The sequence below is a fragment of the Euleptes europaea genome, chromosome 2, assembly GCF_029931775.1.
Source record: "Euleptes europaea isolate rEulEur1 chromosome 2, rEulEur1.hap1, whole genome shotgun sequence".
Classification (NCBI taxonomy): Eukaryota; Metazoa; Chordata; class Lepidosauria; order Squamata; family Sphaerodactylidae; genus Euleptes; species Euleptes europaea.
In genome coordinates this window covers 68,056,557-68,083,109 of record NC_079313.1, presented here as the reverse complement: position 1 = coordinate 68,083,109, position 26,553 = coordinate 68,056,557, and the positions used below count along the sequence as shown (strand labels likewise).

Genomic DNA, 26,553 nt, shown 5'->3' with positions numbered 1-26,553 from the left:
AAGGTGTGTCCATGGCTCAAAAAAGATGTAAACAACAACAAATGAGTTGGAAATACCAGCAATGGAAATGCACAGAAAGAAATGGTGTACATACAGACACACAAAGAAATAAAAAAGGTGTATTTGTACATCCCTGTTCTGATGGCAAAGGCTTTCTCTCTCACACACTACTAAACCAGCCTTCCATTGATTCCACATTGCTCCAAGACTGTCAGCTAGTTCCTCACTCAACAAAAATAGTTCTAAGAGAACTCTTGAGAATTGACCATATAATTCTGACTCAGTACGGAGCATCAAATCGAGGATATGACCTGCCGCATGTTTGAGGATACGACATGCCCTTAAAGAGTCAGCTTCTCTCTCACCTGTGAAACAACATTCAAGTAGAGTGAAGAAGCTGATTTTTTTTGTTGGTCATAGATCGGTACTTACATTCTTTCCTTTGTTGGTCTTTATTAAAGGTACAACATACTTACACAAAAAAGAGTGCAGCAGGTTTACGATCCTACCTACTATGGGGGCCAGTGCGAACCGGTCTATAATGGGGAATGGCGAGAGCTCAAATACGATGCTGCATGTGAACGTTTGTACTATGGGGATGACGAGAAATATTTCCGAAAGCCGTACAATGTTCACTCCTATCAGTTTCTAGTAAGTATTAGCAGGCCACAGTTAACAGATATGCTACGTATGCTACGTTGCTGGACTCAAGCCACATATGCGCCCTCGCTTCAGTGTAATCAGAAAGCTCCAGTGAATAGATAGTGCTGTAGTGCTTGTAAGCTGTGCTTGGATACTCGTCACTACCTTTTCAAACGGGATCCCAACACCCTTTCTTTCCCCCCAGCTAAGAAGAAGACACAAGGGTATGTCCATAATAGCTTGCTGTGGCATGCCCTAATACTTAGTTTGGGTGCATTTTATCCAGACACAATGGACTCGGGCAGCCCATTCCTGAAGGGGGGGGGCAAAATTCCTTTGTAGCCGGCATGACCTTGTGCTGGCATAGGTGCCACCTTATCACGGAATAAGGTGCCACCTATGCTGGCAAGGGGGCAAACACACCAGTGTCCAGGCAGAGGCCAGCCCCTGCTACCAGCACAGCCATGCCAGCAGGGCTTTCCTGGGGGTGGAGCTGCCTGTAGGCAGCTACACAGCCCTTTTACCCTGGGAATGCCCCCTTGAGTGGCAGCGGGGATGCGCCACCTTTTTTGAGGCCTTTCCCCCCACACTTTTTCTTTATTTTTATTTTTAAAGCCTCTTAGGAGGTGGTGCAACTCTGCTGTTCCTGGCCGCCATGAATCTACCCCCCCCTTTCAGGACTGCACTCTTACCCTCACTAAGGGAATGAGAGGCATATCTCATGGGCACTTTCACACATGCCAAATAATGCACTTTCAATCCACTTTCAGTACACTAATGATCGTTTGCAAGTGGATTTTGCCAGTTCCCACAGTAAAATCCAGCTTCAAAATGGATTGAAAGTGGATTGAAAGTACATTATTCGGCATGTGTGAAAGTGCCCTTTGGAACAGCCCACTAACCTGTATGGAAATAATGCAATGTCTAGTCAACTAATTGAATTATATAACATTTAATTGAACTTTCCAAAGCCTCAATTGCTAGGTAGCCCATAATATAGATGTAGAGGCTAACACCACTTACAAGTACAGCTGGCTTCATGTGTAGGAGTGGGGAAACCAATCCGGTTCATCAGATTAGCGTCCGCCGCTCATGTGGAGGAGTGGGGAATCAAACCCGGTTCTCCAGATTAGAGTCCACCACTCCAAACTACCACTCTTAACCACTATACCATGCTTGAGCCTGAGGGGAAAGGTGTTATCAGGCTGAATTAAGCTTCTCTGCAAAATATTTTAAGGTACTTTATTTAGATCTGGCTGTTCTCATTGAGGCTCGGGGTGGATTGCAAAATATTTAAAAGATGCAAGCAGACATCAAAAGTCATCCAATGAATAATGCGATGGGACTAGGATTACAGAATATGAACACAATGCCAATAACAAACTGGCTAGGGCAAGATATACCATAAACAATGAAGAAAAAGGATTACCAAGATAGCAGACAATGCAGTCAAAGCGAAAGGATACCTATGATAATAGAACTAATGTGTGTTCTTGCATTTCAGGCACATGCTGATTCTGGCTTTTCTTCCGAGTACTATGATGATTCTACAGAATTACTGAATGCCCTAAAGCAAGATTCCTCCAGTAACATAGGTCTTACAGTTAGCATAGGCCCAACTTCTGTGCCTGCCTCATTGGACCTAGGATACAGTCATTCATGGGGTACAGGGACCCTGAACAATCTTACTCAATATGCTGCAAAGGTAACCAAAAAGACTGGCTGCTGCCTTCTTATTCCTATATTGCTGACTTGTCCAATTGTTGTGTAACTGATGTTGGTTTTATTTCCCTGCCCACTTCCCCCTCCCTTGAAACAATAATAATCATACCTTAATTTGTTCATGTAATTGCACATGTGTGATCATTAGCAAGTCTGTTTGCTTTCCTTATTGCACTGAAGCAAACAAGAAGCATTATAATGGGAATGAAATTGAATTACAAAGGAGAACAACACATGCCATCTCACCCCATCCTGTTTCATGGTGACATTAAGTATATAAATGAGTAAGTGCTTTGAGGAGTGAACAGGGAGGGAGAATATAAACCGCTGTTTGTCAGCAACAGTTGTCTTTGGGGAACATATTCCATTGCCAAATATATCCTGCTCAAATTAGTACAAAGTGGAGTGCCATGCTACAAGAAGCTTTTATTAGTGGTTTTAAAAAATCTTGGCAATCCAGAAGTATAAATAGAGATGGCTTGTTTTTAAAGGGTAAGATGGCATGGTAAATGATTACAAGCAGGGACCTGTAAATAATTTGCAGGTAGTGGAGGGAGGAGAAGGAAGGGAAAGGTTTTTTTTTCTTTGCTCCCCTTCGCAACATATTCCTTTTCCTCTTCCTTTCATTATAATTTTGGAGGAAAACAAGGCTGCTGAAAATATCCTGGAGTGAGGAATTACTCAGTGGGTGCCGGTACATGATCCCAGTCCAATCAACTTCTTATAATTTTGTTGAAGCTGAAGAGAACTATGTTCTCTTGGGGCTTCCTTCATGTTGAGAAAGCATGAATTCTTCCAGAGCAAGTCAAGGAGCTACTCTGATCACCATCCTTCAGGCTAGAGCCCCTTTCCCTCTGGCCCTGTTCTCACTACTATCTTCTACATGTGGACACAAAAGAGCATTTGGGGGTGGAGGAAATAGGCCCCTCAAATGCTGAATTTGGAAAGGGTGTGTGTAGGGTTGCAAGGCTCCGGGTGGGACCTCAGGATCCCCAGAATTACAGCTCAACTCCAGACTACACTCTGGACTCCAGAGATCAGTTCCCCTGGAAAAAAGGGATGCTTTAGAGGGTGGACTCTATGGCATTGTACCCACTGTAGTCCCTGTCCTTCCCAGTCTACATCCCAAATCTCCAGGAATTTCCCAACCTGGCTCTGGCAACCCTACCCCCCATCCCCTGCTGGTGGTCAGAATACTAGTTCTAATGGGATCAGAATGAACTAACATGTCTTTTAAAGAGGCAGTGCGTCGCAGACCAAATATGGGCAGTTGACTACAACCCGGAATAGAGCTCAGTAAGTGAGTTAGTAAGACACGTTAGTTCGTTCTGATCCCATTAGAACTAGTATTCGTCCCTCAGTATATGGACACTACAAATGTAGTGGTTGTTCTGTCTGCCCCCTTTCTTTACCAGTCAAAGAATTTCATTCTCCTTCTTCCAATTTTCATTTTCAGCTTAGACATTTTTCCAACTGCTCCACAAGTTGGGTCATATACGCAGTCTCGTGTGGGTGTTCTTTACTTTATATTGGCTCCACAATGAGACAAATCCGCCTTCATATAGGTGAGCACAGGTCCCGGATCAGGGCGCGGAATTTTGAGGCACCACTCACAAATCATTTTGTGACGAAAAAACATTCCGAAAATGACCTGTGCTTCTTTGTCTTGTGGGTTTATAAGGATCACCCCCATAATGCTGACAATGTTCAGAAAATTCTCTTACAAAATGAAATGCACTTTATTTTTTTGTTTAATACCCTTACTCCTAACGGTTTAAATACAGAATTTGATTTATCTTGTTTTATTTGAGTATATCTTTAAGAGCCATGCCTTTGCTCAGCAGCTGTTTCTATTTGAGCTAGATGTTTTCACAGTCATTCTTACACACGATTTATCAAGCTAGCAGCCCATCAGGGAGCTCCATATTAATCCTAGGAATTGTATTATTAAGCCTTTTTGGTAAGTAACATATTTATGCATGTTCACATTAGTATTTTTGTAGTTCACTATAGAGGTTGTTTTGTGTTATTGTGTGTGTGTGTGTGTATATATATATATATATATATATATATATATATATATATATATATATATATATATATATATATAAAATAATATCAGCCTGATGAAGCTACTTTTGTAGCGAAAACGCTGGAATACATCCGGAGCCGCGTTACCATCTGCATCTCCATCGCCTGAAGACACATTCATACGACTAGAACATGACTCCATGTCTTATATGAACTTTTTTGTATTTCTTTAGCTGGTCGCTTTTCTTCTTTATGTTGTTACGTTTCAGCTTTGTAACGTTACGTTTCAGCTTCAGGTTGCTTAGCCTCGTTGCAATATATTTTTCTTGTTATATATTACAATTACAACTTTGGCTGTTTTGTCGTTTGCTATCCATTGTCCGTTGTTTGATTCATTTCGTGCCTACTACTGTCTATTTGCATCAGTACCTGGAGGTTGGCAACCCTACTAAGAAGTTCAAAAAGAGACTTTCTGCTTTGCTTTGTCTACAGAATGTAGGATTTGTCCGAGCACTTACCACAGTACAAACAGCCCGTTTCAAGATGAGAAGAGATGATATATTCCTGCATGAAGACATGCTTCAGTTTTTGATGGAGCTTCCAGATCAGTACAACTACGGACTGTATGCTAAGTTTATAAATAACTATGGCACCCACTTCATAACTTCTGGGACAATGGGAGGCATCTTTGAATACATCCTTGTTGTTAACAAAGATGAAATGAGGAGACAAGGTTAGAATGTTTTATTTATTGCTTTATTTAATAGTAAAATGGTGGGCCCCTGTGTGGATGATTTAAGCCAGAGAAGTAGGCCACCCATTAGACAATACAGGAGGCTCTACCTACCTGGGGAGCTCGCCAAGATTTCAGAAAAACATGGCTATTTAAATTACCAAAACCAAAATCCCTTCAAAAACCAAGACAGAAAATGTTGTAGAAGTTTGGCCGCCAACTCCGTGCTGGCCAATTCCTAGAAATTGCTGGCGAAACGTCAGGAAAGAAAATTCCGAGACCACGGTTACACAGCCCGGATAACCTACAAGAACCAATTCCTAGAAATGTTTGGGTGAAGCCTGAGGAGGGTGGATTTAGGAGAGGAGATTGAGCTCAGCAGGGATGTGATGCCATAGAGTCCATCCTCCAAAGCTGCCATTTTCTCCAGGCTACACAAGAAGGTTGGGAACCCTATCCAGAAAGGATGAACTAGTAAACGCCGCTGAGTGTCAATTACAGGAAAGGAGGAGAAAGCAGTCTGTTCACTTTGAGGTATCCTGGAGGGGGAGATTTTGGGGGATGAGGTTCACCAACCCTCCAAGATTACTCATAGGACCCCCAGCAAGTTTCACCTATTCAGTATGTTGTATATAAAATTCCTTTATATACATAAATCTCATTGACCCACAGGAGGATACAAACTGTTGTCATGACCCAAGAACTCAAGATCACTAAACCACACACTACTTTTTGTATTCCACAAGCATTAATTCTGACACATGTTTCCTGAAGTTAATATACAAGTTTCCTTAGAGGTAAAGCACTAATACCCATGCTGATTCAAAGCACACAAGATGGCACCCCACCAACCGATCTAGACAGGTCCTTGTTGACTCAGAATATGTAAACAAACAGTGCTTTATACCTGGCATTACTTCTGCCATTTTACACTAGAAGGCTTTCAAATTGCAGAATGAGGGAGTTCCGCTAGTTTATTCTTTCAGCAAATGAAGGCAAGCAGGGTAGCAGGGTTTTGCCTGCAAATCATGTTTATGTAGGTATCATCTACAGTTGTTTGCCTACGCAACTAGAGAGATGGAACATAAAGCCTTCTCATCATGAATGGGAAATTTAGTACTATAATAACTTGACTCCCTGGAACACTAACCAGATTGTTCACTTGTGCAAAGCTATCTATTGTGTTATTAATGCAAGAACCCATGTGCCTTCTGTGATACCAGTAGACATTAGTAATTCACATTCTCTTCCAAAAGTTCTGGTTTGGTAACTTCATTCTGGGATTCTCCACATGAAATAGTAACATCTGCAACATCATGCTCAGACTTCTGGCTCAGCCAGATAGCTCTAAGCTTAGGAAGCCTTGTTCTGCAATTTGGGTTCCACATAACAGGCATGCAGCCCTCATTATTCCACAGGGCTGTTTGCTGGTATAAGCTGTGAAGGGTTCATAGTTGGCTTTTTATATTTTGCTGAGGATGTATTCAAAAGCAAGAACAACATCCACGCAGTATTCTTTATTGGGACCAAACAAAATGACACAAAGCATTGTGCTAACTTTTGAGTTCACCAGAACTCTTCATGAGGTTGCATTTTTTTAAAAAAATGTTACAAAATGGAGGGGTGGGGGAGAGAGATGTTTCAGGCCATGATCTGTAAGACCTAGTCTTACCAGCATTTTGCATCAGAGGCTAGGCAAGTAAGCAGCTTTGAGATAGTGCCTGTGTCATGTTACATTACTTGCCTTCTGGAAACAAGCAGCAGATCACTGAGAACACGAAGGCCAACCAAAGTCCATTCAAATGCCTCTCAAATTCCAGGTGATACACCATTCTCTTGAAGGCTGAGAGCAGAAGGAAGCACTTGGTAGTCTTTATATTAACAACACTTGAGATACATTTAAAATGTTGCACAAGGTATAAAGTCCACTGAAGCAAACTGGGTAGTTTTGTTTTGTGTAACACAGTCTTTTCCCAGGCTTCCCATCCTGTGGCCAAATCCCTCTCTCAGCTGAAATCAGATATCATTGAAGGAGAAAAAAAGTTGCAAACAGCCGTATTGGTCCATGCAAAATCCCAAAAGAAGAACAAAATCCATGTAATACCAATGTGACACAAAACTTGTGCAAGCTTTCAAGACAAAGATGAGCCTGTCTTTCCTATAATCCTGTTTGTAGCCTAGAGTCCTAAACCAGGCTCATGGCATAAAGTGAGCATTAGACCTTTGCTTGAGGATATAATATACACTAGCAGAATGATAAAAACTAAGATTGCTGCTAAGTATAGAGCAGTTCAGGGATTAAGAGAATCATGAAAAGAAACACTAAATGCAAAATGCCCAAATAATGTAGAAATGTACATTGGGAGCTGTTCAGATGGAAGCTTCCAAGCATAACTGGTGTGTTCAAAAGAAAATTAAGATTTAGATGTATTTCGACTGTTGTTTTAATATCAGAATTAAAGTTATCAGCATTAGTTAATTTCATACATTTCAGAATTAAAGTTATAGTATCAGAATTAAAGTTATCTGCATTAGTTAATTTCATACATTTCAAAGGGAATGACATTTCTAGGTGTAATTCTCCCACCTTCAATTGGGATAAAATTGCCTCCTCAACTTTCATTCAAAAAAGAGAAAGCACCTCTATTTTAGACACAATTTCAATTCTCACATGCATAAGTCAGAGGAAGGAAGAAATTAGCAAGTAAGTATGGGTTCCATTCCATTCCTAGGAAACTCAACCCTCCCCTAATCCTAAGAATGGGGGTTGGGTACTCTTTTTCCCACACACATGGAGCATATGGGCAAGAAAAACTAAACCCTGCCATACCTTGTCTTATTGTGCTCCACTCCCTTTTTCAACACTTTACCTCCCCTGCAAAAAGGTCTTCAAACAGTGGTGGATAGCAAAGTAAGGTGGAGTTAGGGATAGAGAACAGGTTAGCTTCTACATCTATATCGACGTGTTCCAGTTTTGTTTAAAAAGAGCATGCACACACACCACTTTGCTTTATGTGTAAACTGCCTGTCTTGTGTCTATCAGGTCCTTCTCCTAGCAGTAGTACTTTTAAATATGGTAATGATGTCAAAGAGATCTCAGATCATGAATAGATCAGGGGAGCTCCCTCACTGGAAATCCGATGCAAGGCTGGTTTGTTTGTTAGCGTACTTGATGTGGTATGAACAGCAGGCATCTCTTAGGCAGGAGGTATCTCGGGGTTTTATCTGGTGTTCATATTATAATTGTTGATTACAAACTGCCTTGTGCCAAGAAGAAAGGTGGGGAATAGTAATAATGATGATGATGATGATATCCATGGATTATTTAGAATAAGAAAGACCTTCTAAAGGCAGTGAGATGATGTAATGATAGAAATTGATAGAAATTAGGAACATTGCACACAGAAATTTCAGTCCTATTTGACAGGAAGCTAAGCTAACTGTTCTAGTTGGACAAAATCCTTGTTGGGCACATATTTGTGAAGTCACTCTCTCCCCTCACTACTTCTGTCATTTCCTGCTTCCCAGCCAGTGGACAACAAGGGGTTACACTAAGTATCTGAACAGGAGTTTTACAACCATTCCCAATTATTGGAAAAAGTTAATATTTGCAGCTTTTACTGTATTTGTTAACGGGCATGATTCCCATGAGATCTTGAACAAGACATTTCTAACTGCCCAGCCCTCAAGCACATCATTAATTTCAAGTAAAATCACTGACTAGGTCTACTTCGCACTTAGTGGGCAAAACTCCAATATGCATGGTGAAGAACACAAGATCTCAAAAAAGAGGTGAAGATTGTGTGGGAAAAGAACGCACATAAATGCCCTAAGACGAGTCAGACAACTGTCCATCTAGCCCAGTACTGTCTGTTCTGACTGACAGTGACTCCCCGGGGATATAAGCAAAGGTCTTCCCCAGCTCTGCTGCTTGAAATAATTTAAACTGGCAACCACAGAGCCTGAACACAAAACGTCTGTAATAAGATGCATCCTATTGGCTGTACATTTGACTCACAAAGGCTGGAAAGTTGGCATCCCCTCTCCCACCAGTCCAGGTGTCACCAGAGAAGTTGCACTGATACTGCTGAATTGTTGTAAGTTGTTGAATCAGTGGAACATTCTGGCTACCCTGCTGAGTGTTTTTCTGGGCTGACGGATAGAGAAGGATTGTGCCACGAAAGGCTTCAGGAAGCAGATTACCAAGTGATGAGGAGGAATAAATTGGCAACATCGAGACAGAACCGTTACTCTACTTTCTATTTTGCTTACAGTACTGGAGAGACGCTGTGATTTATCACAAGGTGGCCCTACTGTAAGGAGAAGGAAAGTTAGAGTTCTAAAGACTCAAAAAATGTGTCCCAGAAGAGTGATAATTTTCACTTTTATGTGGCATGCTTGTATAATTTTCATCTACAGAGCATACCATAAAAAGAGACCACATTTATCATGCTTGTACTATGGTTATGGACTGTGCTGAGTAAGGAGAAGGAAGTGTGCGGTTCAGTGAATGTCAGCCCTTTGCGTCAGCAGTGCTAATGCTGAAAAGCAAATGTTTTTCCCTAGAATGATGGGTTTGTTTTCTTCTTTTAAAAATGCCGAAGATGGATAGAACTGGTATCCCACACATATGGCCAGATGCAATGCTAAAGAAAATGTACTCTTAGGGGCTTGACGTTACAAGCAGGGCCTGATTGCCACAGTAAGGGTCAGGAGGGTATTTTCCCCTCCAGTCAACCTGACTGCTGATTAAAGAACTTGCAGTTAGTATTTGGGAAGCACCATGTAACTTATATGCACTCTTAAAGCACAATTTCCATGAAAGAAAAAGAAGAACTTCTTGCTTCTGCTGTTCTGTTCTTTCCCTAGCCCTCCCATCTCAGATGCTGGAGCAATCAGTCCCCCAGCTTTGTCTCACTGCTGATAAAAGGGGTGGATTAATTACCTAAGAACATCAGAAGAGCATTGCTGGATCAAACCATCTTGGCCATCTTCTGGGCATAGAGTAGGGGTCACTTGGGGGTGTGTGGGGGGAGGTAGTTGTGAATTTCCTGCATTGTGTAGGGGATTGGACTGGATGACCCTGGTCATCCCTTCCAAATCTATTATTTTATGATTCTATTATTCTATGAATAAAGAGATACTTGATCATAATCCTGGAGAAAGGCATCAGAGGTATCTTTTACTCATTTTTTCAAAGAACATCATCATTGCTTTATGTGTCCACTGATAAACAGTGCAATTTATTTATAGTTTATAATAACATACAAAACACTTTTTCATATTGTGATTAATTTCAGAATTAAAAGGACAATGAGTCTAATGCATAGCCTCTTGAAATGTCTAGGGATGATAAACAATCTTGTTTGTCCCTTCCTTAAATTGCCAATATTGTGCATAACCATCCTTTTGCGGCATCCACATTTCATTGATCATGCACAGAACTATCCCTGGTGGCAACCAATAACAAATTGTATTGATGGGTTCCAGCTGAATATAATTATCCAACAGCAGCAGTAATATATCAATTAATCCAAGCATAGCTCAACTTTAATTTTATGGCACTCAGACAATAAGAAAAAGCAATTATTCCTGTTGCTTACAGTAAATAAATTTCAGCCAGTTATGTTGTTAATAGTTGTGGAATAGTTAAGAAGAAAGAACTGAATACTGTAGATATATCAATACAGTTAGAAAGTAGCAAATTCAGCAGTTGGAGAGTTCATTCTATTAGTTAGACTGACAAAGTCGCTTTCACACAGAGGTTTTTCTCCATCTTGGCTTCCAAACTGGAGTGTTTTCTTTTTTGAGCATCTACATAACATTGTGCTCTAGTCATTCTCATTCCAGGTTTCCCTGTCTTCATTATTCTCTTTCTCAAACTTGCTTTACTCTGAACTTTTTAAAAAAGAACACAGACTAACTGCATTGGCACATTATGTGAAAAGAATGGTTTGCACTTCCCTGCTGCAAAGGTCCTGCCCAAATCAGCACCATTTCCCCATCATCAGCCTCTCGTGGGTACCATTTTTCTAATATTTTTTCCTGCCACAACACAGCAGAAACTTTTGTGAGCTTGAAAAAATCAGTAATTGCTATTGTGCTCTATAAGATCTATCACCAGTTATCTATTTCTGTTTCACATTTTAGTTCCCAGTCTTAAAGAATTAAGGATCTTGTCCTTTTTGTTGTGGGGATATAAGGGGAAAGGTGCAGGCAGTTTTTGTCCTCATTGCCTGGAAGAAACCATTATAGCATCACAACACATATATGAAGAAAAGAACCAAAAAACAGGGAATGTTTTGCAATCACAGCAGCTGTGGGCTGGTGGAGGGAAGGCATCTTGGCCATCTTCTGGGCACTGTGTGTGTGTGGGGGAGGTAGTTGTGAATTTCCTGCATTGTGCAGGGGGTTGGACTAGATGACCCTGGTGGTCCCTTCCAACTCTGTGAGTCTATGATTCCATGAATCTATGTCCGGATACTTGGGAATTAAGTATCCAGGCATTGAGTTATAGAACTGGAAATTAAGGTGGGGACTGAGACAGTGAGTCAGAGGGCTTGGCTGGCTACAGGATAGGATTAGGTCCATCTGAATGGAGTTTATAGGATCTGGCAGGATGTTTGTGATCTACTGCAGGAAAAATATAGAAATGCTGAATGTTTGTCCATTGTCTTTTTTTGCACTGAGCCTTCAGCGTCTTCTTGGGGAAAGCTGTTTTTTTGTACTATGCCTATTAAAGGTTATTGCATTGAATTGAATTGAATTAAATTACTGCAATATGTCTCGAGCCTCATAATTACTTGCACAATTTGTACAAGCAGAAATGGATGTTGTAATACAGTAAGTTTAGTGAAGTATGAGCTGCCCGCATGGTCTTTTTAGTATGCTTGCAGATCCTTCAGCTGGAACCCACCCAATGTCTATGCACAATGTTGGTATAAAAAATATTAGTAGTAGCAGTAGTTTTGTAACATTTATCTGCATAATTGGTAGGCACATCCAATTCTAAGTACTTACAGGGCAGCAGTCAAATCACACATAACCCAATCCTCAAACCATTTATATTGGCAGGAAATGAAAGGAAGTATATCTCAACAGAAAATTCTAAGAAACAAAACGGTGTGCTTTTTTTTTTTTAATCACCCATTAAAATTGATGGAGAAAACCAGGTTCCATAGGCCTCCCTTCTGCACTGCCTGGAAAAAAAAATCAATAGAAGTTTGCTACAGACTCAAGTAGAAAATGAATGAAAGCTTTTGAGTGCAGTAACACAAATGTATCTAAACAACTGTTGACCCATAAATTTGCAGAGAATTCTTTCAAAATGAAGAGGCATCAATTTTTTTCTGGAATATGGCATATCTGCTCTGTTCATATGTTTCTATTTTAGCATTTTGTAACTTAAAAAAACTGTTCTGGCTTTACATAGTTGAAATGACAGAATAAAATTTATATTGTTTTCTGAAATTTGAATTGTACTTACTGCTTCACTGGTGATAGCTTTCCAGGTGGCAGTCATTGATTCCTCCCCCTTAGACAGTGACTAATTAAGAACAACCCAAATGGACCTGTACATGTTCTATTTTTTATTTCTATACATATAGTGAATAACATCAACACATGAAGATCTACAGAATTTATGGATATAAAATGACTACTGACATTCCTGTTTCCTTCTCTCCCCCGCCCCAGAGATTACAGGGACCACGTTAAGCTCATGTAGTGGTGTATCGGTAGGAGTTTCAGAACGAGACCCAGGGGATATGGAAGGCGTAAAACTTGGGGTCAAGGTGTCCTTTGGAGAATGCGTTAAGATTGGACAACAAGCACAAGGTACGAAATAAATTCATGTTTACAAAATGCTCTTCCTCCCTTCCATATCTGAAACTGATAATTTTTTTTCTCCCATGGGGAGAGATTTGTTCAGTAAAAGCATCAATATGTCTAATATTCAGTGTGCCCCCATCTTGGAAACTTAAAGCCAGAGACAGAAGCCATGGACAAACAAGACAGGTTTTCCTACAAACCCGAGAAAAATCTGAAATCTAAAAAAAGAAAGAAAAGATACATGGGGGTAATCATCCCCCCCCCAAATGACAGCCTGAAGAAATGAAGGCCCTCAGTGGATTTTACTAGGCAATCACAACAATATTGCCAGCCTTCAACCCTTTCTGTCAGTAAAAAGCAGGGGGGATGGGGCAGGGTCCTTTCCAGGACTATTTTGGCATTTGATGAAGGACTAATCAGGGCTAGGCCCAGCACCAACCACAGTGACTTGCTACAATGCAACTTCTATGAATTACCCAGGCCCAGCTACTTGCCACTGTTCAATAGCAGCTGACCCATGACAGCTAGTGTTGTGCAGTGGTTAGATTTTCAGAGTAGGATCTTGGGAGATCCAGATACAAATCTCCACTCTGTTCTGGAAGCTCACTAGGTAACCTTGGGCCAGTCACACAATCTCAGCCAAACCTACCTCACAGGGTTGTTGTGAGGATAAAATGGAGGAGAGGAGAATGATATAAGGTGCTTTGGGTTCCCATTGAGGAGAAAAGCAAGGCATATAAGAAGTAAATAGGGTTGCTTGTAAACTCCCTACTGTAAGCACGAGGAACTGCCAGGTAGCAGCAGGAGATCTCCTGCTAATTCAACTGATCTCCAGTCGACAGAGATCAGATCACCTGGAGAAAAAATGGCCGCTTTGGCAATTGAACTCTATGGCATTGAAGCCCCTCCCCTCCCCAAACCCTGCCCTCTACAGGCTCTGCCCCAAAAATCTCCTGCCGGTGGCGAAGAGGGACCTGGCAACCCTAGAAGTAAATAAATAATAAACATGGCCAAAGATAAAAGGTAAGTTGGTGGGTGGGTGGAAAGGAAAGAAGGAAGCATAATAGTATATGTCAAAACATTAAAAATATCACATTAACACTTCCTTCCAATGGAGCTTCGGCACATGCTATTTGCAAAGACCATGCTTTAAAGCACAACCTTCATTAGATGAACCTTGTATACAAATAAGTTCCAGTGATGACTGTGGGATTTACCACTGTGGTTAGGGATAGTGGGAAATACAATGGGGCTAGTATTTATATTGTGGTTTAGAGTGTTCACAGTGCTTCGGAGCCATCATTGTCCCAATCGCAGTAGCACCTCTTATCCATTATTGTCTAGATGCAGTAGGAATTACGTGTGCAAATGGACATTGCTAAGACTGTAAAATGTGGTGATGTTGCCAATCAGTTGGAAGGTGGACTGGATGTGTGCCCCCACACAGCAACAATCAGATTGGTACAGTAACCAATGCTGATTGTTTGACAGCTACATATACACAGTCCTTGCTGCTGGAGGTGTGCACATTTGGGCTGGAGCCTTTTTCAGTCTTAACACTACACCAGAGGATCAATATTATTCCCATATTTCAAATGACAGACAAAGGCAGAGATGGCGGGTGAGGCATGCAAAGAAGGGGATTTTCACTTATTACCCCCTCCCACAGCAGCTTTAAAACTCCCCCCTCATGTGTGTGTGTTAAGTGCCATCAAGTTGCTTACCCCTATATTCCAGGAGTAGCATTTGGTGAGGCATTTCGGGGTACAGCAGGAGGAGGAAAGCCTTTCCTTACATGGAAATTTTTAGACAGTATCCCACCCAGTGACTTGCCTATGTCCTCTCAGTCCATTCATGGCAAATACGGGGTTTGAACCTGGGTATTCCTGGTTCACAGGTCAGTTGTTTAGCTTGTATGTTGCAGTAGCTCCCTGTTTATATTTTTAACTATAATATTTTCTTGTGTGTCCTTTTTGTAGTAGTAGTAGTAGTAGTAGTAGTAGTAATGCCCTTTAACATCTATAAGTGATGGTATTATTAATACCCATTTGTGCTGGTCATTGCCTGTAATAAAAATCTAATCTAATTAATACCCATAAGTGGACTTTGGCACACTCAGATGGCATTAAAACCATCTTTGCTGTCTTTGTAATATTCTTGTAATTGCTACTCACTGGCAAATGTCCTCTATTGAGCCACCTTGACGAACCAGTTTAGACAGTACTAGTAACTATATATAGAAGCAAACGCTAATATATTCTATTGTCCAACTTTCCAGACTCTGCCGGAACAAAGTCAGTCATAGAGGATATTATTCCCCGGATCCGTGGTGGAGACACTGAATTTGCCAGCATGCTCTTGGAAAGCAGGAATCCCAATGCATACCGTTACTGGGGGAGGTCATTAAAACTTAATCCCACTGTTATTGATTTTGAGGTAAGCCTTTTCTTTTAGATGTAGAAGTGCCACATCTCTAAAGGATTGAAAGTGTACTAGACCAGATCATTTTATATTTTATTGTGATTCCCATCTTAGAACAGGATTAAATTTAATGGGCCACTGATTTGCTGACCTTATCCCTATTTCACAATGGGAGAATGCATTTTATTTAGCAATGTCTTCAGAGGCAACAGAGATAAGAAGTGAAGTCCAACTCCAGCACTGATAGTTAAGTTTATTCTATCATAATCCCACGTAAACAGTTTGTCAAGATAAACCTTCAAGTAGGCATATTTTATTACATTTGGAAAAGGAAAATCATGAATTTTGCAATTTTTTTCAAGATAGCCATTACAGTTGTAAAGTTTTTCCACATTGAGATTCATTTACATAGAGAGGAAATGTATGCTGTGAAACAGTAGTAGAACACCAGTTTTGCATGTGGGAAGTAATACAATTTGCACAGATTCCACAAGCTGGGTCTGGGGTTCCTTACTCTCTTTCACAGTCAAACATGAATTGCGAATTCTCCTTGATCCTTGTATACACGGTGGCCAATTTGGATTGGAAATGTGATGCATGTGGAAAAGGAGCTTCAGCTCCTCCCTGCAACATTTTCCTGACCTGAAACAGGCCTGAGAAGGTGCTATTTGACTCACTGGGGAAGCTCACATGTTCCCTGCAATACATGAAGGTTTCCCCAGTGGGCCAAACAGCACCACTGGGGCCATTTCAGGTTGGGAAAAAATGGCACTGAGGATACAGCTGAGAGCCCTTCTGAGTTTCAATCCAGATCAGGCACTGCAAACACAGGAACAGAGGAGAGCCCACAGTTCACGTCTAACTGTTGAACAGGATAGGCAGGGAATGAACCCTCTCCAACAAAGATGAAGAGAGGCTCGAGTGCCTACTTGGGGATAACAATTTGGGTTTCTAGCTTCCTGAACTTGATACCAGTTGTTGATCCGTGATCTAAGGGATTTGTCCTTTTTGATTCAGAACCCTACAGTTTCATGGATCATAATTCCACAGTCCCCTTTCCCTACTTCCAGGTTGCAGCACCACAGACACCAGTTCATGAGCCTGAACTATAACAACCCAAGCCTGTTACTAACTGACAAAGTTCCCTATATAGTGGGAAAGAAAAATGCAGGGATCAGGAAGGAGCAGAGGGTGATTCTCTTTCAAACCGTACCACTACCATAACGCACTGCTGATTTTTTTTACAAGATAACCATGTAGGGAGTCGGCCACTGGTGTAACTGCTTTAGCGGAGAATGGAGGATTCAGTGCTGCCCTTTAAAGTTCTGGGTGAAAAGGAAAACTTCTGGGAGATCTCAAATGTCCTTCTCTGGTACTACATCTGTGCAAAGAAACGAAACTCTTCCGGGGTAAATTTATCGGTTGGCAGCGATGCCACTTCATTTCTTCCTCTAGCTAACAAGCATATTAGCTTCTGATTTCTGCAGCAGAAGGTATGAAATTTAGTTTGGAAGCAGAAATCATCCTTGCGATTAGCAGGGCTGAGGGGGAATGACAGATTGTGTGTGTTTTTTAAAAAGAAAAACCAACTAATGAGAAAAGATGCTCCGCACTTCCCGGGTATTCTGTGCATAAATTTCCCATTAATTCCAGATGCAGCTCTCTCTGGTTTGCCTATTGCCACTCTGGAACCTTTCAGTGGCTCTTTCTGGCTGCTTTGCCGGTGGTGCGTTCAGTTTGGAGTGGATTCAAGCACCCAATGATTACTTATGTCCACTTCAGTGTCCTCTTATCTCTGCGACTCATTGTTGTTTGCCAAAGAGTCTTGTGCTAATATTATTTCAAAGCATGCATTTCCCAAGGCCGTGTAGGAGCCCTCACATGGCAATCTTTTGCCTTAGTGGATTCCAGGAAGCAAAACCTTCGCAAACAGACTGCCCTATGCAATATGTCGGGCATTCTGACAGCTGTATGCACTGTGCTTATCTGCCTCCCTTCACAGTCTCTGCCTTGGCTTCTCAGTCCCCTCTTTATTATCAGCTAGGAGAAGACTGTAGGGTAGCAATGTGCATATTAATTAGGGTTGCTAACCTCCAGGTACTAGCTGGAGATCTCCTGCTATGACAACTGATCTCCAGCCGATAGAGATCAGTTCACCTGGAGAAAATGGCTGCTTTGGCAATTGGACTCTATGGCATTGAAGTCCCTCCCCTCCCCAAACCCCACCCCAGAAACCTCCCATCGGTGACGAAGAGGGACCTGGCAACCCTACAGAGCGCCCAGGCCATGGTGCTGCAGCCACTCGTGGCCCCTTTGCTCCTGTGCAGGGTGGACAGTTGGCAAGCCTCTCTTCAGGCTGGCTGCAGTGAACCTACCACCCACCTTGAAGTGATGCTCACTGCTAGTCCTCCCCTAAAAACATCTCAATTTGCAGTATATTTAGAAAAAGCATTTATATAATGTTACAAAATATAAAGCTATACACTGAAACAATTGTTGGACATGCATTTTTAAATATATGTTAATCTGTCAACAGGCTGCACAGAGAAGTGTTGCCAGATGTTCAGATAGACTTACTAAATGAATTTTTTTTACAGCTTATCCTATACATATAATAATTGAAATAATTAGGCTACAATATTAGTACTGACTCTCACTTGTTTATTTACTTCATTTGTACCCACCTTTCTTCTCAATGGGGACCCAAAACAGCTTACATCATTCACCTCTCCTCCGTTTAACCATCAAAGCATCCCTGTGAGGTAGGCCATGCAGAGTGTGACTTGCCCAAGGTCACCCAGCAAGCTTCCATGGCAGCATGGGGATTCAAACCTGGTCTCCCATATCCTAGTCCAACCACTGCACCATACTGTATTGGCTATTGTTTCTGTCAAGAGTACAGAGGACTGGTCACAGGAAAAGGAAGGTAGAAAACACCTTTTTTTTTTTTTTTTTTTGCATTGCCATCTTCCTTGATCTTTGTTGTGGAGCCAAGGAATCCCTCAAACTCCTACTCTGTAGAGTAGGTTCAAGAAATAAGGAAGCAAGATAACATCTGACATGTTTATTCTGTTAACATGTTTCTGGCTATTTCAATGTGTGCCTCTCCTCCTCCTCCTCTTTTTCATATTGGTGCATGGGAAGCATCTCTCTCTCTCTCTCTCTGGTTTTGTGCACAGATGTCTTGAATCTGACAAGCCTCCTAAGGTAGTGCTAAGGGTATGCATCTGATAGGAGATGGCAAACTTGCAAGAGAGGATGACTTCTCATTTGCCAAATGCTTGAAGGTAGTATTTGTAGAAAACCTTTACAAATGAGTGGCTGTAGTGATGCAGCTGCACCAATTCCATGCTAGTGGTGTATAGAAAGATAAAGAGTGCTCTGCCTTCTTGGAGAACTTTGAGATTTCATCCATGCCAAACATGGGTGTGAGCATGTAAGCTGTTGCCTCTGGAAGCTCAATTAGTGTCTCAACTCAGGTGAACTTATGAAGCTGTGTTATACTGAATCAGCCTTACTTATGTTTACTGTGGCTGATGGTGACTCTCCAGGGTCTCAGGTGGAGAGAGGGTTTTCTCAACACCTGCTGCATGAAATCCTTTAGCTGGAGCCATTGTGGATTAAGCTTGGGACCTTCTTCCTATAAAGCAGTTCTTTCTACCACTGAGACCACTCATTCTCATGAGCTGCACACTTCTCCCTCTTGGCTGGAACAAGGATTGTGCTGAAGCTTTATTTCATGAAATACCTCTAGGTCAGGGTATCCCACCCTTGCCACATTGTGTTCTTCTCTCCCAGACTAACATTTGGGGAGTTGATAATCTTTGCTACCTATTAAGTATACCAGATAGGGGTGTGTATCACTAAATTCTTGAACTGAAGATATATGCATAAATAACTCGTTCAGGTTGTTCATGTGATTTTCCAGAACAGTAACACAATTTCAGGATTCTTAGGTATTACAAAACCACCCCTCCTCAAACAATCCATTTTGTTTTTGATCTTCAGGTAATGCTAACCAGCTATAGCATGCACACATGTTTTTCTTTGACCCTACTGATTTCTTGGGCATTTCTCCTTTCCAGTTGGATCCTTGCAGAGGAGGAGCACAGGGTGTTTTCAGCCAATCATCTTTGGAGACAAGCTGTAGAGAATCACAGTTCTCTTTCCATCACTTGTTTGTGGCAGCAGAACCCTATTGTTCTCTGCAAGTACTGTGGCTGGGAAAATAGAGAGCTGGGAGCATCTTGTTCAGGGGCCTGTACAATTCAACCCCGTGGACTAGTTTGCTTGAAACTTTGGGGTTCATAAGTGGACAGGCAGGACTCACTCTGCCACAATGTTGGTGTCATTTGGTTGAAAAATAGCCACTCAAGCCCCCCCACCCCACAAGTCTCCTTTAGGAAATAATGGCAGACTGATAGGAAGGGATTTGGGGGGGGGGGGCTTGCAGAGGAAGCCACTTTGTGAAAGGAAACAAACACAACAAGGAATGATGGCAAATGCAGAGTTTTCAGTGGAAAGGCCACTTTTTTTAAAAAAAAAATGTCAGTCACTGTAAGAGTAAAGAAATGAAGTGCAGACAGGTTTTGTTTTGCTTTTTAATGCCGTGGCTGGCTGGAGCTGTCCTGCTAGGCTGCTCTTGATTGCCATTTCAGGAAATAGTAGACAGAAGTGCAACTGTGCAGAGTCATATACTTTGGAGGTCTGCAAAATCCAAAAACATGATAAAATAACACCATAGCTTAAGTTAAAACAAGGTCCTTCTGTGTGTACACTAGGGTTGCCAGTTCCCTCTTCGCCATTGGTGGGAGGTTTTTGGGGTGGATCCTGAGGAGGGCGGGGTTTGGGGAGGGGAGGAACTTCAATACCATAGAGTTCAATTGCCAAAGTGGCCATTTTTCTCCAGGTGATCTGATCTCAGTTGGAGATCAGTTGAATTAGCAGGAGATCTCCTGCTACTACCTGGCAGTTGGCAACCCTAGTGTACACTGTGTGTATGGTGGGAAATCTGAATTTGAATTTTAAAACAGGGAAGTGACCTTCTCAAAAGAGAAGTGGTTTAATTGCCCTGTGATTCAGCAGTGACATTACAGGACATATCTTCATTTTACCTTTTACCTGGAAATGGCATTATGGAGTATGGCATCATTGTGCTGCCACTGCCAGGTGACTTTCTTTAGATCAGTCATTTGAAGAGGGAAAACTGTTTCCAAGGTGGTTGGTGGTTCATTGCCATGGTGGTTCAGCAGCAGCAGCAGAAGAGGTGGTTTTTATATGCTGACTTTCTCTACCACTTAAGGGAGACTCAAACCGGCTTACAATCACCTTCCCTTTCCCTCCCCACAACAGACACCCTGTGAGGTAGGTGAGGCTGAGAGAGCGTGACTTGCCCAAGGTCACCCAGCTGGCTTTGTGTGTAGAAGTGGGGAAACAAATCCAGTTCACCAAATTATCCTCAACCACTCATGTGGCGGAGTGGAGAATCAAACCCAGTTCTCCAGATCAGAGTCCACCTCTCCAAACCACTACACCACACTGGCTCTTAAATGGCTTTTAGGCCACGCACAGTCTACCTTTGCCTACCACAATGGTTTTCAAGTCACTGTTTAAGAATTGCAGCTCTATTCTGCCCATCTTTTACAGTTTTCTGAACACCCAGTTTTGATGTGTACACAAAAGTACCAAAAATAAGTCTTTCTCACAGTTTCCCCTCTATTATTTACAGATGCAACCTATACATGAAATGCTACGTAGGTCCAGTCTTGCCCATATGGAAACCAAAAGGCAAAACCTGAAAAGAGCTTTAGAAGAATACTTAACTGAGTTTAATGTCTGCCGCTGCGGTCCTTGCCAAAACAACGGTGAACCAGTACTGGTTGGCTCCTCCTGCGTTTGTGTGTGCCAACCGGGCTCACAGGGTGCCGCATGTGAGGATACAAGGCGGGCAGGTAAGGTGGCATCATGGAAGAAAAGTTTTACGCTGACTTAAATAAAGGGGTACCTTTCCAAATCTCCCCATCAATCAACATCTCCCTCCAGTGCTTTCGATCATGTACATGCTGGGCAGCCTGAGGCCCTTCCACAGGAATAAAATTAACAGCTCAAGTGATTATGATAAGTAAGCCAGGCTAAGCAAAGAAGGTTTTAGAAGCAGCAAATGTGCCTGTATCATAATTCATGCCAGAGACTGCAAGAAATGAGCCAAAGCATGACATCAACTGAATACAAATGTTAAATACTTACAGTCCACACCTTTGCAGTTAGGATATATTCTATGCAGCTAAAAGTGTTTTTCCTGCTGCAATTCTGTTTATTAAGAAGGGCTGATGGCATGCTTGTTTCTATTACCTTCTTCTTCATCAGCAGATGCACTTGTGGGGTGTGGGAAATCACTGAAGCTTGCACTGTCAAGCAATGCACTGGAGCAGTTCCTTATAAGTAATTCCCATCACGTCCTTTATAAATGTGAACTGCAAGCGTACTAAAAACAGACCTTACTAGAATGGAGAAGGAGCCTTGAAAAAGCTGGTCTTTGCATTCAAAAAACAAACAAACATCTGACTAAGATGCAGTCACAGGATGAATGGAATCTAATGGTTCCCTTCTAAGTGAAGCATCTTCACCAAAGAGCAACAAGATTAACAATAGCATGAAATTTGTTGTACAAGATCACTAAAAGAACAAATTCCTCTTTGCAAATTATACTCTGGGGACAGAAGAACAAATTACTGATATCATGTGACCATCTCTGAGATCAGCAGCCCCGCCTGTCTTCTCTCTCTTTGCTATAAAAAGTAATTCTATTACACGTGTACTGCGATATTAATGTGCTATGAGTTTCCCTGTCCCCCACATGAGTCCATTGGGCTGCTGTCTGTGGTAGAGGGGACACAATAAATATTGTAAATTTTAAGATCCTACATGGTCTGGGACGGTCGTGCCTTTGGGACCGCCTCTCCTGGTATGCCCTTCAGAGAGCTGTACAAGCAACAAATGCTAATCTCCTGGTGGTCCTTGGCCCAAAGAGTGTCCAGCTGTCCTCGGCCAGGGCCCGGCCTGGTGGAACTCCCCTCCAAGTGAGATCAGGGCCCTGCAGGATCTTAAACAATTTTGAAGGACCTGCAAGACGGAGTTGTTCCACCAGGCCTATAGTTGAGGACAGCTACTGGTTAATACCTAAGCTGGCCTCCCCCCAGTTCTTTATTTTATAATTGATATCACCAACAGAACCGGGGCTCTGGTGGCCTGAGTGCTGCAGCTACCTTATGATTTCAGCCATCTGTATTTGATTTGTTTCTGGTTTTAAAACATTTTCTGAACTTGGATGTTTTTATGGAGATTGTTTTATTGTTTTAATGAATGTATATGTTTTTATATATTGTTAGCCACCCTAAGCCTGGTTTTGTCCAGAAATTGAGGGCGGGGTACTCATTGAATGAACGAATAAATTAATAAATAAATAAGATGCTCCAGAAAAGCGATGCTATTTTTGTCCTCTGAGGTTAACCTGGATACCTTTTGAAATTTGAGTCTACTGGTTAACAGTGTTTCATAGTCATCACGGTCAGGTTCTGTAGATCCAAAACTTCCATCCCATGAATAATAAAGTCTTCAGTCAATGTCAGCAGCCTTCCACTGATGCAAGGAGCCTTGCTCCAGCAGAAAAAGCTGCTCCACTGGTGGAAGGCACCTGTCATCCAACGAAGACTCTGTCATTAGTGGAATAGAAACTTTGGCTCCAACCTGATATCACTATCATATTTTATATGCAATGGAGTAATTGTGTTTATTTATCCTAACTCCTGAGCTGTAGTATCACCTAGTTTTATAATAATAAATTGTTGTCTCATAGGTCATCCGGTGCATGGTATGTGGAGCTGCTGGACACCATGGACTCCCTGTCAATCTCAGTCTCGAAGGCGAACAAGGCAGTGTACTAACCCTGCTCCTCAAAATGGTGGAACAGTGTGTGCAGGCAGAAGTGTACAAACCGAGGCATGCTAATAATTTGACATGTTTGGATTGGTGGGTTCTGCTGCCAAACAGAAAAAAATTGTGCGTGTGCATGATGATTTGTGCACAGTAAAAAGCTTATTACATGTCTGATATGCTCCTAAGAATTGCTGTGACACAGTGAAAATAAAAAGTGAGATTTGTGAAGACTAGCTGTGTTGTGCAAAGGTATGACATGGCAATGGTGGCATCTTGAGACTTAGAGCTGTAATAGATGTTACTGTAGTAGAAAAATAGATAGTTTCCCCCATAAAACAAGAATATGAGCGGAGAGGAAAGGAACTGAAGTGGGTCGTGCCTTTGAGTGACTATACTCTTAGAATGGACCACTTCCTGAAAAGTGATATGTTATCTTATTCAGATAGTCACCTACTAAGCAGGACTCAACAACTTTACCTGCTTTTAAAAAGCAAGTCTTTTTATTGATGTACTTCTAGTAAATATGCGTAAATGCAAGTTACGAAGTCTTTACATTCACTTACAATGTATGCAGTAACAATGTATTCAGTTACAATGTATGCAGTAAAGCAAGCAAGTCTTACATACTATTCAGATTTAAAATCCAACTTTTAAAATATAACAGTCAAATAAGTCTGATTTAGTTCAAAGTGTCTAATTCACAATATCTAGAATAAAATTCAAAGCCATACATACCAATACCGTTTTCAAGACCCTCTGAAAGAGATCTGAAAATCTAGTCTTTCTGTGCCTGTATTTATACTGTTTCAAGCACCTCGAAAAGGAGTTGTCTTACAACCTTTCCATGTATTGGAAATGTTTCTTAGAAATGTTATTGCTCAACAGCTTTCCTTTGTGCTGTTCAGTAACCTTTTTCTTATTACTTAATATGGGCTTCCTTTCCTCCAGTCTATTTTACTAAACTATAAACAATCAGTTTTGAGCTTTGTGATCACTCTATATACTCAATTATAACATCATTCTCATCTCCAGCACAATATGCTTTCATTACATTCATTCATAATTCAATAGTATCATGTTTACATGTTTAAATAATAAAACACAATTATTGCTTATATTGCATACTGTCATCATTAGTTAGCATTGAATAGCCTTGTAGTGTGGAGGGTGGAGAACATCTCTTGTGAAATGGCTGGGGAAGGAAATCAGGAAAAGCTTAACAAGCAGTCAGCTCTGACCTTGAAACATTTTTTAGAAACATAAGCCTCTGGTTTAATATTTCCAGGCTTTCTTTCCTTCTTAAAAAGTAACTAAAACTTCTGCTACATAGTTTGCAGTTTAGTCTTAGTTTGTTGTTTGTATGTGTAGTTGTAGTTTTATAGTGAATTATTTCTGCATATGTACAACTCAATATCATAGTTCATTGCTGTAAGATGTCAGAGACTGTGACAGTAACAAAGTAAGCACTGCTGGTGTGTGATATCACTAACTGTTGCTGACATTGAGGGCCAAGTCACATGATTATATCAGTCAGTTCAAGGTATGGAGTATTGGTGGGTCACCTTAGGATGTCTTTCATTTCTTCCACTATGAGACTAGCCTGAAATCAAAATCACTTTGCCCAGCTCATTTTCCAATTGACTTGTGTAGTACATATGGGTTAAGTTGATGAGCAAGCAATGGAGAGATGGAGGATCAAGCAATCACACAAATATTCTGCCAATGGCAGAATGAGCATGAATTTGTCTTGAATTTATTGTGCAGTCTAATGTAAATTTCCTGCATGATTCATAAAATCCTCTAGTAGCTTCTTTGGTGACATGACGTGGTAAACCAGACCTCTAAGAGTTTCACCAACATTCTGATTTAGTCATCAGCAAATGATCTTTTTGAAAAATTAATAGTGGTGTACTAAACACAGAGCAAAGCCGATGATAGTCTGCTATGAAACTTAACTTACTACCTCAGTTTTCTATGTGAGGCCTCAAAAAAATAACCACCAACATGTGTGTGGGTGTGGGTGGGTGTTTCATAAGTGGCCATGTGATGACAATTTCTCACAAATGACAATTCCTCACAAAGATTGACCAGTTAAAGTCTGCAGCCAGAGAGGACTCTGCTGATGGGTCAAATCCTCCTCATTTCATGGAAGGTCATGCTAAGGGTCTACAGACACTGCAAATTTTGAGCAGACAGAAAATCTAGGTTCATGTCTCCAGTTGAAATGTACTAATTTCTGAAGCTAAACAGTTCATGTTATACGTCTGCAGAGCTATCAGATGATACAGCTACATTGGCGCCCAAATATTTTATGTTTGTTCTAAGTCCAATGGAATTTTCTTTGGTGCATCTTCAAGGTGACTAGTCTTCTAGGTCTTTCCTTCCTATAAGGAAGCCTGAGCATTGTGTGCTTCTCTTTCTTTTGTGTCTTTTTTTCTATATGGTACAGCAAACCTTTTTGAAACCCAAGGTCCAAGAAGGATTAATGGCTGAGGACACTGCTGAAGATTCAATACAATGGTTCGGATCCCAGTACTGTTTCGCATTGAGTGAGGACATTTCTGCCAGTGGAAGGGGGGAGCAGTTTTCACTGGATCCCCCTTCCACATCTGACCCCAATTTTTTCCCTCCTCTTCTTGTGGGTCCACCCATCTCCCATGTGCAGAATTTTGTGGGCCACAGTAGATTGTAGTAGGAGAGGGAAGACCAGAAAGTTCCCTTCCGTTTTCATTGTTGTTGTTTCACTGTTGGATTCCAGCCAATGAACATCTAGCTGAGGGCTGTTAGCAAGAGAATAAAGGGGTCTACAGACACTTTTTGAGTGATATTTCCCACACATTCAGATTTGTAAATTGTAAACACAGGAAGAGATGGGTCATGTCTGCTGTTTATTAAAGGAACTCAGTAGACTTTGCTAACTGTAACAGTTGTTTATTTTGAGACTGAAGTGCCCTTAACCCATAACACATACACTCAGCTGGATACAACAGAAGGGTCTGGACACCAAATAGTCTAATGGTGTTTGAATTTTGTTTCAAGCAGTAAAATTCAGAGATGCTTAAATTCAGTGCAATGTAACTTTTGAATATAAATGGATGATGAATAAAAGAATCATAGCCACATGCAGCCTTTCCACTGAGGACAGTGCTGCACAAATAAGGCTATTTGCTCTTTGAGGCTAGCCATGAATCATCTGCTAGAACACCAGCATTCTATCTCCAAGGATCCCAAAGCTGGAG

General features: G+C 41.4%; 1 protein-coding gene across 1 annotated transcript in view; it reads left to right on the top strand.

Annotated features, from left to right (window-relative positions):
• The window catches only part of C8A (complement C8 alpha chain), a 41,508-nt gene extending 18,103 nt beyond the window's left edge, over positions 1–23,405 (top strand). The window contains exons 5-11 of the mRNA XM_056845343.1: positions 462–651; positions 2,147–2,347; positions 4,888–5,128; positions 12,824–12,964; positions 15,237–15,394; positions 21,108–21,330; positions 23,235–23,405. Coding sequence (XP_056701321.1) covers positions 462–651; positions 2,147–2,347; positions 4,888–5,128; positions 12,824–12,964; positions 15,237–15,394; positions 21,108–21,330; positions 23,235–23,386 — 1,306 coding nt within the window. The 3' untranslated portion in view covers positions 23,387–23,405. The remainder of the gene's footprint in view (positions 1–461; positions 652–2,146; positions 2,348–4,887; positions 5,129–12,823; positions 12,965–15,236; positions 15,395–21,107; positions 21,331–23,234) is intronic.
• The last annotated feature ends 3,148 nt before the right edge of the window (positions 23,406–26,553 follow it).